The sequence below is a fragment of the Chlamydotis macqueenii genome, chromosome Z (genome assembly GCF_036417535.1).
Source record: "Chlamydotis macqueenii isolate bChlMac1 chromosome Z, bChlMac1.mat, whole genome shotgun sequence".
NCBI classification, from domain to species: Eukaryota; Metazoa; Chordata; class Aves; order Otidiformes; family Otididae; genus Chlamydotis; species Chlamydotis macqueenii.
Genome location: NC_141593.1, coordinates 25604421 through 25619683, shown reverse-complemented (window position 1 = coordinate 25619683; position 15263 = coordinate 25604421). Strand labels below are relative to the sequence as shown.

The 15263-nt window shown below is 37.2% G+C and overlaps 1 protein-coding gene across 1 annotated transcript in view; it reads right to left on the bottom strand.

Moving 5' to 3' along the window:
* Nucleotides 1-1760: 1760 nt before the first annotated feature.
* Nucleotides 1761-15263, bottom strand: part of ANKRD31 (ankyrin repeat domain 31) — a 71190-nt gene continuing 57687 nt past the window's right edge. Inside the window, 1 exon segment of the mRNA XM_086770618.1 lies at nucleotides 1761-3262. Coding sequence (XP_086626744.1) covers nucleotides 3108-3262 — 155 coding nt within the window. The 3' untranslated portion in view covers nucleotides 1761-3107.

The window sequence follows — 15263 nt, the reverse complement described above, 5'->3', positions numbered from 1 at the left end:
TGCGTTACTCTGCTAGAATAATGTTGGTGCAAGCGGTAAAACTTTTTCCTGGATGTGAAGCCAAAGCCTTAGCAAGAAGCATCACTCCCCCAACAAATAACAACAGAAAAACCAACCCCAAAAAACATATATATATATATATATATGAAAAACTTAAAGAGTTCTTTGATCTTTTCCATCTTTGAAATGTTTTACTCCCTTCCCGTGTCATGTTTAAGCTTTTTTTTTCTTGTTATGGCCAGAAACTTACTAATTCTAACTGAATCATCTGTATGATTTCCTACTGACCGGTTACTTGACTACTGGTGACCAGAAAAGGGGCCTGAATCTCATGTATGTAGCTGTGTTCTCTCAATAAACAGGGTGTTTTTCCACAATTAACATTAAAGTTTGAAAACCAGAAAAAACGTATTTGCCAATTGCAACTGCACCAAGAACTTATCCGAATTCCTATAGCAACATTATTCTGGTATTGTTTTTGCCTCCCCGCCTTCTCAGTTGCACTTCCACCACCAAAACCCAAGATGTATTTGCGCCTTACGGCACGTTAAACACCTTTCCAAAGGCCGCCTTCATTCCCACGGTTCTCTTACCGGCTATAGTTCAGCTTTGCCTGGCAGGAAGGTGCAATGTTTTGTGTTTATCCTCTGCCTAGAGTGAATTTAGCTCTATCCACATATTTGTCTTTATTTCTTTTCTGTTCTCCCTGTGTCTCCCTTGCTTATACCTCTTCATAACCTCTGGCCTTGTGTTATTCAGGAGGTCAGCTTATCACACTGGTCCCTGCTGGCCTTAAAACCTATGAATCTTGTGCCATATTGTCTGCCTCCTAGCTGCTTATCTTCCCTCTCACTCTCATTCTTTTTTGTGCCTCGCATTCTTCCTCACCAGTATTAATCTTCTCACTGATATTTTTAACTCCGTCTTGTCAAAAAATAAATAAATCTATGGAATACGAATCTGAATTCGTGGCTTTTGTTCACTGCATAATCTTTCTCCTCTTATTCCACACCTGAATATTAACAGCAGGCAGAATGCTGCGGGGGTTGTATTTTTTTTTGCATTTTATGTCCTTTTTACTTTAGCCTGCACCACACAACATATGTGCTAACTCACAGCCCAGGAGGGGAGAAGGGGTTTACTAAATAAAAGAACTGAATCATGAAAGGAGCAGGAGGAGCTGGGAGGACTAAGCACTGCTGCTTGCCACTTGCGAGCAGAAGCTTTGTTACTCTGCTGTAGTTAGAATCACTAATAGCTGCCTGTCTTTCACCTGTCATAACAACTTAGGTTTCTAGGCAAAAGTACACTTAGAAAGCATAAATTTAAACAGAGAAAACAAAATGCCCTATTCATAACAGGATAACTTTTTGCCATCTCTTCATGGATCTTTACATTATGAAAAAGTTTCCAGTAGGGAGAATAGGGAAAATTCAGTTGTAAGAAGATTTGGGAAGCAGAATCCTACATTCGCTAGTCATATTAAAACATGTATTGTCAAGCTAACACCTTTCTCAAGATGCTTATATACAATTGAAATATTAAAAAAAAAAACCCAGTAGCTTATTTTTACATACAGCATCAGTAAGAGACAGTGGTTTTCATGCAACACTTTGCATTTTTACCTCTTTACCCAGCTTGAATCAATCAGATTCTTTTGTCACTGTATCTTAGGATTGCCTTAGGTCATGTAATGACATTTATGTAATGGATTAAAATAATTACTGTCAAATCCTCCCAGTTTTTATACATCAATTTTATTAAATATCGAGTAACAAATAAAAAATGTCAAACGCACAAGTAGGTAATTCAATAGTCATTTTAACAGTCAAAAGTCTTTTTAGTGAAAGTGTAGTATTTAAATGAACATTTCCTTTAAACCAATATGCTTTCAGGTTTGTTTTGCTGCTGCAGCTGTGAGACCGCTCCATTTCCTTTCTGTGTGGAAAGTGACCTTTATGAAATACCTGTCACTCAGTAGCCTTTAACTTCTTTGACTTCCAGGCAGGTTGCATTTCTTCATCCTTACAGTCCATCAGGCTACAATTGCTCATGCATCCTAGGGCACAGGATTAGCTTTCTGCACACCAGACCCCTTTCTCTTCCCTAAACCACCTTCTGTTTAAGACACTAATCAAACCTCTGCAGAACAGCTCTTCGCACTCCAAATAGCTAGCTGAGCTTGTTATACATTGACAGGAGATATTTCTCATCCCATTCACTACAGTTAGGAGTAGCAGGTGTTATTATTTCATCTCTTCTTATAATGCAGTGAACAAAAGAGCAAGAATGCCGTCTGAATGCAGATAACTGTCATGACAGTCAAAAGTGTTATAAATACGCTACTGAGGCAGATCCACACTTGTAAAATTAAAACAAATAGAAACCCTCCAGAGATCGGGGTCAGTATCTAAGATGATGTTAGATGGAAAAATTTGTGTTCCACAAACAGGCTGACTGCATTTCCTGCTATAGGCCAGCACACTTTCTGCCTATCAGAAAGACTTGGCTGGAACATGAATGGAATTTCCCTGAACATTTCCAATGACTAAAATAACTCTTTTAACCTCTCCCAGCACCTGCCCCCTTCTCAAATGTTTGCATATATTCACACCATGTAAAGCAAAGCTGCTGGTGATTTTCAAAGCACTCATCTTGACTTTTTGCCTAATCTAACAGCTTATGTTATTACACAAACATGTGCAGCCATTTCTGATAGCACATGCTCAGGCAGAGTGGTTCCAGGTTTAGGTGCACGAAGTGACTACTGGTGTTGTGCGGCTCCACCAAGCATAGGCAGCCACTGAAATAAGTGAAATTCATACAAACTTATCAACCTGGAATATAACTCACAATGAGCATCAGTGTACAGCAGTCCTTGTCTACTTCCCCATTTCTTAATCTTAAGCGCAAAATTCAATATTTAGTTATCCTCACCTGCTACAAAGCACTACCCTGTTCCTCATTTACCCAAACAATCTTTCAATCCATTCCAAGTGCTGGGCCAATGATTTATCAAAATGGCAGTAACAAAGTACTTAGTTCTAAAAGCTCAAATGTTTACTTTTAAGTGATGCAGAAAAAAAACGCTAGCACACAAGAAGTCTTTAGAATCCAAAATCTTCACATCCTCTGTAGAAATTCCAGTACTTTTCCATTACAGGGCATGGTAGAAACTCGTCTTTACATACCATTATTATCTCACTGAATTGAAGACAATGTGTCAGACTTTCCACCGAGTTGAACTGGACAGAAGAGCCTGCTGAAAATGAACACAAATGGTTACAGAGTGTATATAAGAGTAATGTAAAGCAATCACTGGCACTATTATCTAGAGAGGTGTTAACTGCTCGTTAGAACCACATAAGCACTAGCAACGACTAGGAATCTGTAATGTGTCCTAGAAATCCTGTAGTGTAAGACCACAGCCATTTTATCAGTGTCTCTCACTTGCACCCAGACTTCACTGAGACAAAAAAAGGCAGTACTACACTTTGTGGTGCTCAGGGCGAAATGTCAACCGTCCTGGCCATTTCCAAATATGTAATAGGAAAATGCAGATGTTCCTCAGCATTGCTTGAATTTCACATATTATGTCCACGAAGGGGTAAGTTTAGTGTACTTCCTCAAAATTAAGGAATCCCTCTCACAGGGAATGGCCTTCCTACAGTCCTGAAAGGACTATATAAAAAGGAAGGTGTACATCTGCACATAAGAAATTGCAGGACTGAACAACAGGTATTTGCAATATTTGAATACCTGCTGGACTGAAGCAACTATTGCAATGTATAAACTTAAGGCACTTGTGTCAGAGCAGAAGCTGAAGTTTTAGTTTTTACCGTTAAACTCAATAACAAAGTAACACTGGAAATAGCAGTAAGAAATGTCACAAGGCATTTTCTCTGTCACAGCACAGACTCCAAAAGGCACGTGGAACTGTAGTTTTCAGAGTTACTTGCTTTTGTTCAAAGGTTCCTATACTGCTGTGAAAAACTCATCTTAGTGCCTTGGCTACAGAAGAAAGCTTAGAAGGGTAAGACGCATACAGGGCAGGATCTTTCTCTGCTTTCCTACCCTCACTCTCTTGTTAGGTGCTCTCAGTTTTCTGCCATCTTCATGAACTACAAGATGAAGTATCAATCACTATCAGAATGAACTTTTTTTTTTTTTGTCACAAATCTGGGGGAAATACAAGTTATCTCTTGGTACTTTTTCCATTCTGCTTGCCAACAGCTTTTGTCTTTGTTGGTATCTATTTTAGCCTTACAGTACTGAAACCATTCTACATGTGTTTCAGCTTGTGTTTCCATTTTGTAGACAGCTTTACAAGACCTTGTCTCTGTGGCTGCTAAGAATCTGAAAATTGTATTTAAGGAGAATTCCTGTTAGTGGCGCAACTATACAAATGTCAGACCAGAATCTCCAGTTGCACAAAGGTTAGTCACTAAAGGCTGGCACTTCTGTGCAGCCACCATTCTCTGATTATTTTAAACTAGCCCCTGAAAGATCAGTTTTTAAAAATGGCTATCCCACCAGCATCCTCCTTATTTTTTTCCAAGTAAGAAAGTGCTGGGACTATCCAGAGATACAGTTGAGCAGTTGTAACTATTTTACTTGTGTAAATTATTTGTAAAAGGAACTTAAATGCTCTTGCAGTTTAAGAAACATATTTGAGTTGATTTAGAGGTGTCAGTAAATCCAGTTTCAATACTTTTGTAGAACAGGTAAAGATCACATCTGAGGGAAAGTCAAATTGATTTGCAGTATCTGGGTCAAAGTCAGAGGAGATGTTATTCTTCTGACTCAAATGGATCTGGTTCAGTGCAGTTAGTCAAGACATGGGCTACAGACACATAAACAAAGAGAAGATCTAAGAACAACACACTTAAAGGTGACAGCATTTGATCTAGATTGCCACAAGGGCGTATTTAAAACAAAAATCTGTCTTAAAAGCTTTCAAGTTTCTTGGGCCTTATCCATATTCTTCTTAAGAACTTAGAAATAGAGAAGACCAGTCACAATCCAGGAGTCCCAAGGGGCATTGTCCATTCGGAACAAGCAACAACTTGGAAATGATAACCAGCGCCTTGCATAAACATTTTTGGATCTTCTGACTCTTTAAAAGGCTGCTACTGAATTGAGGGACATGAATTCTGACCACGCTAGTGGTAATTTTGGAAATAACTTTTTTTTTTCAGCTGATCAAGACCTAGTATCTTGGAAAGAGAGATGTATGTGGACTGATTGTCATTGTAAGACTAGATCTTTCTCTGACAAAATACAATGCTTTCCTGGTAATTTATTTTAATTTTTTTTTTCCCCTTAAAAATGTCTTTGCTTTTCTCCAAGCTTATCCACAGTTCTTGATTCAGTTCAAATGATACAGATCTTAATTCTCTTTCGCTTCTGTGAATGCTAGATTCCAAGGTCTCTGCCTTGACAGAGTAAGGAGTGATCTTTTTTTCTAACAATGAGACACACCATGCCAGTCAGACACTTGAAGTTAAGGTGTCGAGCTCCTAAAATACACAGGCCAGCAAGGATTTTGGCTAATTGCTTTGTAATCCTCTGTGTCCACCACCATCCCAATTTTGAAAGTACTTTTTCCCCAAGAATTAATTTATCAAGTGATCCTAAATTATGCATGCTACATTTTTTGCATTGGTAGTTACAATGCTTTGAAAAAAATCAAGGGTTATTTATAACATCTTTCAGTTTGGAAGCTACCTAACGGACTATAAAGACCAGATACTTCATAGCACAGCTGTAACAGTGCCAGAAGGACTTAGAGCACCTTCTGATAGTCCCTTAGCCTACAGTTCTTTCCTTCACATACCCAACACAACTCACCACGGATGATCTGTAGGTTCAGTTCATAATTTGCCTGTAACTAGAATTTGCATAGCAATAATGTGGAACTTAATTCATACTTTCACAATTCATTGTTCTACTCTGTTGCTTCTAGATAAAACACTAGATTTGAGAAAGTAAGATCTCCTCCTCCGCTCAATAAAGAATAGTATTCCTCAGAAGTTAATTCTTTCTTTTTGTCCAGTAGTGAGATTGGCAAAAGCAATATCATAAACCAGAAAAAAAGATTAGGTATATAGAATCATTCTTCTCTGAAAGTACTTCATAACAGTGGTCTTTTTTTTGTTACACACTGTATCTTCATGGAAAAAGGACTTGCAAGTACGATTAAAGATCAAGAGTTCATGCCTTTTATTCTAAAGCATCAGTTTTCAAGGTTTATGCTGAAATCTCTTTAATTATTTTATATTTCATGTGGCAGTAAGTATTGTTCCCACAACAAGGACCTGAAGATGTCATACTTTTTTGAGATATAGTTAATAGTGACTGTGAAAGGCAGGGAGATGAACTGTATATTCTTCGTGGTTTGTGCTTTGGAAGCAAAGTGGGATTGTAGACAAATACTTCTATCCATAATCTTTTTCCATCTCAGATGTTTCTCAAGGTACAGCTGTTATACTGTTTTCTCTTCTTTATGGCTTGCAGACAAAATGTTTTAAAGTATTTTCCAGTACTTTAAAGTTTCAGGAATTTGCTTTAGGTATGTACATACTTTACGAAGAAGAACATAGTTCTGTCAGCAGAATTTACAAATCTTTCTGCTTCTAAATGTCTGACAAACATACAATAATTAGTAACATTTTATAGCTTTCTTGCAAGCATTGCCTAGATAAGTGATATAAACACAATATATTATTCCCCATTAAAAGTTCTGCCTACATCATAACCTTATACAGTAACTGTTTTTTTTTTTCTCTTCTCCCAGGTCGCTTGGGTTCCCAGGTGCTTGTTAGCCAGTAACAAATACTTTATGTGATATGATACACTCTGAATTATTATTCTTCAGGGTCCTTGGTTGGTTTATTAAGATATTGTTAAGTTTTTTATTTAGCAATGTGGAGAACTCAGAACCTCCAATATATTGCAGAAATCCATCAATGTTACAATAACTTATCAGGGAAAGGAGAACAATTTAAATCCCAGTGGCTCTTCCTTCTTTGGCACAGCTGTAATACGACTTTCTCCTCAAAAAGCAAGAGAGGTATGATTGACATACATGCAAATACCAACTGGGAAATGTATACAGCCTCTCATAAAAGAATCTATATTCAAGATTGAATTTATGAAGGAATAAAATATAATAAAGTAAATACTTTAAAAATAAAACATCATGGCTGATTCAATTTTTCTCACACAAATATTTTTATACAGCTGTCCAGACAGCCTTTGAGTTTCTGGATTAAGTCAATCACTCTATCTAAATATCAAATTACCAAGCTCGAGTTCAACAACAACAAATGCATACACTAGTATCCTTTATTAAAAGGCACTAAGATTGCTTTCAAGTTATTCATAGGAGACTATTTATTAGCATGACAGCAGGGTGCAGGTTCCCACTATATATTTATTTAAACTTACTGAGTTATTATTGTATATTTGATTATATAATGATTCACTTGCACACTCATTTGGAAGGAGAATACATGGTTCTCTAAAATTATTTCTAACCATTTTAGAAAACCTGAATTTGATGTGCCAAGATAGTGGATAAGAAGCAGTTCCAGGTCCAACCTTGGGTAATTAAAATCAGAACATTTTAAAATTCTTGCAGTTTGCAGCACACTGAGATGCAGACTGGAAGAAACAGAAGACGAAGTATAAACCAAGTTTCAGCTCAGGTGAGAACAGCTATTCGACAGAAAAAGAAACAATAGCTCATATGTTTCATGCACTGACAAAATCTACAGAAGCTGCGACTCCTTCAGTGGGTTTTATGTACAGCCTCAGAACAGCTTCTAGAGCCTTATCCTAGGCTATTATCATGTGGTGATTTAAAGACTGAATTGTTTTGTTTATAAGTATTGTCCCAATTTTGTTAAAAGTCACTCCTGAAAAAAAAAACAGATAGAAGTGGGATATAATCTCACCATGGTAAGACCATCAGGTAGTCTCTTAAATGCTTCCATTTGATATTACCAGACTGTGGTGTCAAAAAACCCTGTCTGCTTCAAGCAGCACAGTAGCTGAAGCCACTGCCTCTTGAAGCTTGCTGTTTATCACATTGCCTTTCATTTACTGCTTTTGTAAGTAAGATACGAAAAGACAGATGTGTTCTACAAAGATTATCTACAACAGTTCTGTTTATCTTAGCCTTCTCTCAGTCTCCATGGGACCACCAAAGCAGATGAAAATGTTATAGTGCAACTGATAAACTAAGAAGAAGCGTCAGTTTTCAAAGGATTTCTTTTACAACTTGTTTCACAAAATGAAAAGGCCAGAAAGCCAGTGTTTAAAGCTCTTGACTAGGAGCCAGTTCACTTACTTTTAGCCAGGCTTCTTAAGGAAACAAGGTTTTTGTATCCAACAAAAAGAGGCAATGGTCACAAGTTTTAACAAGCAAGACTCCAACTAGATATATGGGGAAAAAAATTCACCATGAGCATGGTTGAGCACATGAGTTACGTTGTGCAGACATGTTGTGGAATGTCCATCCTTGATGATATCCAGAATTTGACTGGAGAAGGCACTGAGCAACCTTGTCTAACATGGAAGTTAGTCCTACTTCAAACAGGAGGTTGGACTAAAGACCTCCAGAGGCTCCATCTAACCTACATTAGTCTCTGATTCTGTGCAATCACACTGTCATCTAGTTACTTTTGAAGTCATTTGCCAGTTACAGAAAAACTGGACTAACAGATAAGAAATACAAACATTAAATTCTTAGAATTGGCTTCCATCACATGTAGTCCTTGAGAGCTGCTGCTTTTTTTCCCCTTTTTGGCCTCCTAAAAAGTTAATTTTGTTTGGCTTTTGTTGGCCACATAGCTCAATTCTGAGTCAGTCACACGACGTTCTACCTTCTCACTTGCTGAGAGTCAAATAAAAACAGGTAGAGGATTATGGGAAGGAAGAGCGTGCAGAGGGAGGAAGCCTATACTTCATGGTACGCAAAGTTACTGGAAAATGTAACTTTGTAAATTCTGCCGACAGAACTATGTTCTTCTTTGTAAAGTATGTACATACCTAAAGCAAATTCCTGAAACTTTAAAGTACTGGAAAATACTTTAAAACATTTTGTCTGCAAGCCATAAAGAAGAGAAAACAGTATAACAGCTGTACCTTGAGAAACATCTGAGATGGAAAAAGATTATGGATAGAAGTATTTGTCTACAATCCCACTTTGCTTCCAAAGCACAAACCACAAAGAATATACAGTTCATCTCCCTGCCTTTCACAGTCACTTAAATGGGGACATGCTATATGCCAAAAGGAAAACACATATGCTAGAGGGTTTTTTGGAGGGGGAGGGGGTTGTTTGGAGGGTGAGTGTCTGTGGTTTGCTTGTTTTTTTTTTTTAAAATACTCCTAAGTACTTCTCCTCTTACATATTATTCTTGCCACTATTGATGGTGATGATAAGCCACCACTTCAATAATACACTATCAAAAAAAAATTAGATATACAGAACCAAGCTCCTTTAAGTCATGCCATTTTGTTAAAAAAAATAAAAATTAAAACTTGGGGTTCTCAGTTTACATCTGGACTTTTCAATTACTAAAGACATTCATCATCTTTTCCAGCTTTGCTCCAAAAACATGAAGATAAGAATAGTAGAGTTTTGCAGTGAAAGTAGTTTCTGACATAACTTACTGGAGCAGCTTACTTACACAGCACAAAATATACTGCAAGCTTTCAAGAATGGGTAACATTTCTTTGCCTATAATTACATGCAGAAAAAAAACCATACAACAATGGGCTAGATTTTTTGTTTGGACTAATACCCAAGTAATATCTTCAATCAATTCAAAGACACATATGAGATCCTCTTCTGAGGAGTTTACAATTTAAAGTCTAATGCGAGACTCTTGCAAAAACGCACACGGGATGTTTACTAGTAGTCCAATTTTACACCTCTCCAGGAGGTACTGAAGTACTTAATAGCTTAGTTTCATTCTACTGGAGCAATTAATTTGATTTTAAATATTCTCCTGCTAATTCAGCAGTTGCAGACAAGAAGATAAGACTGACTAACAAGAAAACTGAAATTAATTACTCTTCTATCATTTCCAGACTAGCAATGCCCAGAAAGTAAACTAGTTAAAAAAACAATTTATACAGCTGAGCTTTATTTTCATAATTTATTTAGTGCGAAGTAAAGTGGCAACAGCATTGTGTATCTGACCAGTTCTTTGGAAACAAATGTAGAGGGCAAACAAAAACAGCAAATCCCTCTGTGGGCTATAAGGCTTCTCATGGCACTTCCAAAGCTTCATTTAAGAGACTCAATGAAATACTCACTCTGAGACATTTATTTTTAAAGGAACTTCCTTCTTAAGTAGAAGTTTGCTTTTCACAGTTTGCTTTCAAAAATATTTTTGGTCAGACTGGACCTGAAAACTTCTCCTCAGAACTGGATGAAAAAGGTTTGGGTTCTGTAATGTAGAGATGTAGAAGCAGGGCTGGTAGTAAATTTTAAAAAATTATACAGCATGTTAAGTAGATTTGTCCTTCAATTAACAGGGTAACTGTAGTAGATATAAACAAAAATGTATACATGGAACAACATTTCTGTAAATTTCTAATTTATTAATTTTTATTGTATTATGAATCTTTAATTTTGGATAATCCCCACTGTTTGTTATCGGTTACCTTTGGCTACAAAATGACTCCTCACTCTTGCTGTAACAGTTTCCAGACAGGACTGAGCACTCAGATAATAAGGTAGCAAGGACCACAAACGCCACAAGCTTGGCAAGCAGAAATACAACTAGTAACTGTGTTTGAGAAAACATGAACGTGGCTGTTCATCTGTTCAGCAGAGAAACCCAATGCCTGTAAGTCATAACCTGTGTAACTTTTCAATTCATATCAAAGGGCAGTTCAAGCTGGGTTTTTTGATAAATCAATGTGAATACAATCTACTGCACAATCTATTTTTTGTAACTTTAAAGACCACCTCCCTCCAAATATTCTGTCGTGGCATTTAAGATATGAAGTTTATTTGCTTCTTTAAAAAAAAAAAAAAGAAGAAATGGGATAACAAAGCATTTTCTGCAGAGGATTCTCAGCTCTGGGATTTACTTAATCCTTTGCACTGTAGCTGCAGGGCCTATGCACAGACTTGCAGAAGCATAAAGAATTGCTTTTTAGTGCGGATACACTTCCAGTTTACAACAACTGACACTGATTAGGCACTTCACATCTGACTTGCTTCTTATTGTCTCCCACAGCAGACCTGACTTAGCAGTGTTACCCGCTTCAGTGCAAAGTGCTACCTGACATTGGGCACAGTCACAATTTGAGCTGACCACTCTAACTTTGCACTGTGGTCGATCAGGGTCATTCCTCTACAGTGCAATCAAAGGTGGTAGAGGCAAAAATACTAGGTCCAAGTGCAGTAAGCACTGTTTAAATTGTATGAGTATTACAGATAGGGTTTAATGTGCAATCAACACAAAAATGTAATACTGAAAACACAAAGCTACAAGAACAGTAAACTCCACAAAGATCAGAGCATCTTCAGGAACATTTCCACTTTTCCCTTAAATTAGATTACATGAGATTATTCAGCAATGCTTTTATATCATACTTCTCCATCTAAATCCAGAAGACATCTGTCTATGCTATTATTTTGTGGAGACATTTAACTGAGTACTTCAAATGATACTGAGTTATTTTGTTAACTACATAAAAATAACAATTTTTTTTTTCTAATCTCGACACAGGAGAGTTGAAGATACTGAGCTCTGAAAAACTTCAATTTTTGGGTCATTTAGATGAATGTAGCCCATCAGCAGAGCCATCATTTTTCACCAGCACTCTTTCTGTCCCCCACACAAATCAGTTCCATGCCACCTATTTTCTTTTCCCTTTTGTCTCTGCTGTATAGCCTTTGCATCCACCATTAGGTTTTTTAGGAAGTTAAAAAGAAAATCTTACGCTTAAATTCCCTAGTAACAGCTGCTTCTCTTTCAGCACACGGCAATGTTTTCACAACTTCCATTTGTGGCAAGGATGGGGATTTTGGCTGTGTATTGCTCAGGTTAAAGCTCCCAAGAGGCTGAGCAACAGAGACAGTACCAGGACTCTGATGGTGCTGGTTGTGGTTGCTGGGGTCTTTCGTGATTGAATTATTTCTTGAGAGCATAAAAAGACGAGGACAACTTTGTTCTAAGAACAAACTACCTTTTAACACTGGTAGTTTAATGGTTTAATGCACAGAGCAGTTACGCTTCTTATTTTTCTTAAGGGTAAATGCTAAAATTTTCACTTAGCCTTACACCACCAAATGCGTGTCAAGGCAGACTTTCCTCTGCTCCTTTACCAGCCCAGCAGTAGCTGCTCTAAGATGACTGAGGCATTCTCTTTTTTAAAAATATGTCTTCATTGACAAAATTACATTAGATACCACACAAATGTAACTTGAAAAGTAGCCTACAAAATACATGTGTGTTTCACTACTTGCCTCAATGGAAACAGACACATACAATACCACATATGATCACAGCAAAACTATTCTCATTTACTTTCACGCAACCTTGTTGAGCTCAGCTGCTCATTTGATGCTACATACCTGAAGCAACACTAACATAAACCTTCTAAAATAGCTCCCATGGTTCAGTTATTAAGAAATCATCTGGATTCCTTTGAAAACACTCTTTATTCCACACAACTTTGGGGTCTTCCATAAATTAAAGGTGAGCAAGAGTTTTTCTAACCTCTACAGGTGGATGGCTAATGGTTACTAAAGGCTGTAAGGGACTGCCAGAGCACAAGAACTGCACTAGTCATGCCATTTTCCAAAGACCATCTTCCTGAAACAGCAATTTGCAAAATGAATGTAGGTATCACGCTAACAACTGGATATGCTTTTATTTTAAGCCACTTTGCTGGAATTTCAATGTGAAATATCTAACACCAACATCTGCTCTGCAACTGACATCTGCTCTTCAGCTGACATCTGCTTCTGAATCCTTGTTATTCTTTGTCATTTTTAGCAAACATTATGTCATCATTACGTGTATCAGAAAGCACAGAGGAATAAATTCCAAGCCATATAATCACTATTTCTTCTTCTTTCCTACATACAGATAGTCTAAAAGTGCTGTTTATTTTCTTAATGTTCAGTTCTCACTCAGACTTAGTAAGTATTTCCTGCTTTTTCCTAATGTGATCCTAGAAGAGACTAAAGGCTCAGACACAGAGAAGGGACATAAAGTGGTATTTAGTCAGGATTTAGATTACTAATTCCAAAATTGCAATCTTGAAAGCTTCTGTTAAATACCTGCATTGGCCTGGGACTGCTTTACTTCATGGGCTCTTCAAGTCTTTGCATCAATATTCCTCAGGTACCTAAAATCTGCTACTGTATAAACCTGGAAGCACCTTAATCTCAACCAAGCCGAAAAGCTGGGACATTCTTTATGCAGGCAGCCCAAGAACAGCAATTCCTTCACCTGTCTTGCCTAGGGACCTTAATTTGGTCGAGGTTCTTGGGACATGCTTCCTAAATTAGGATCTCTGCAAATTTTAGCAGTAGCTGCTTCTTTCTGGTAAAAGATGGCTCGATACAGTCACCACCTGTATAATTTTTTTTTGCACTTCCCTATCCCCTTCACACAGTAGCTTAAGGAACACTGAGCTAAGATATGGGCTCCTCCAAATATGTATGCTCCTCCAAAAACACTCAAATCATCAGGCCCCAGCTTCTTTTTTAATTATGCTCTGAGATGCACAGAAAAAAAAAATTAATTCATTAATGCAGAAAGACAAAAATAATATTGATTATTTACAAAAGCAGGATAAACTTCTACTACAAAATGCACACAGACTGTAGATATATTAGAAAGATAAAAGAGTGCCTGGGAATGTCCCCAGGCAAGGGGCACAGAATAGCTCACATCCATACTAGCAAACTTTCCTGTGCTTTCGAGCAGGCTGCAGGCAAAGTGCCAGTTGGGAACAGCCGTTGAACTAGCTAACTCCTGAACAAGCTAACTCCTGAACAGGGCCTGGAAACCATTTGGGAGCTGCCCAGTGCCCACAGCTGTTCTCACAATACAACAGTGCAGGTTAGTGACTTAAGGATGATTTAATGAATGATTTAAGGCATTGTTTAATTTCCTACTTTATATCTGGCCATATACAGTGTCTGAAACAGAACTGAAACTGAGAATACTTTGGCTTCCCCTTCCTCAATTTCTCACCTAGGGCTAAAGGTTAGGCATTACCATGTTCTTAAATTACATGTGACAAAAAAAAACCAACTTATTTAAATACTTCTTCCCAGATTACCCTGGGCTATTTGTGAAAAACAGGGGAAAAACCCCATTTACTGATCTTCAGGCTGATTTCTGTTTATCAAGAGTATTTTTTTAATAAATAGATTTCTCTGGTTTAGAAGTTACAATGCTTATCACAAATTTTCCACAAGAGGAATAATTTCCAAGAACTAGTGAAATATTCAAAAGCCTATTAAAAAGTTAGGAAATTAAATTCATTTTTAAGTCACTTAGACCTGATACAAACTTAAGTTACTGAAGCAAGGCAATGTAAACTCATCATCTGGACGCTATTAGCCTGAGGCAACTACCAGTAGAATATGGCAGTCTGAATATCAAATTAGTTATTTTAAACTATTATCTTTCAATTTACTTTTAGTATGTTAAGAACAGACCAAGCCTGGTATCCCAGTTCATGTGAGGTGCTGTGTCTCATCAAATTAACAGAACCAATCACAAAAGCCCAAAAGCCTTTTGGACTCCAAGTGCAACTGGCTGTCAAAGGGACTTCGATTTCCCTGGGAACACATTACTTATCAAAATTAGGCTGAAATTCTTAAGTCTGCCAGGTAGTTCTAAAAAAGGTGTTCAATGTCATTTTGTCATACCAATGCACTCTGTTTCTTATGGCTGTTTATTTTTAGAAAACAAAGTATCTCCCTAGTTATTACTGTTGCTTGGGCATACTGGGATTTCCACCAACACAGATTATTTAAATTGATTTTAAGACGTATATGGAATTAAAACTTGTGCTAACGTATCTGAGTTTCCAACAGAATAAAAAAGCATTGGATTAGCTTACTAAAAACTTCACTTTATATATTAAATATTTTTAATGTAAAGTGCTACAGAAATATTTTTTACAGAGCAACAAAGTCATTAGTAATTATTCTCTTCATACAACCAATTTATGGAAGAAAAGAAATGTAGCTCTTTAGAGATCACATGTAA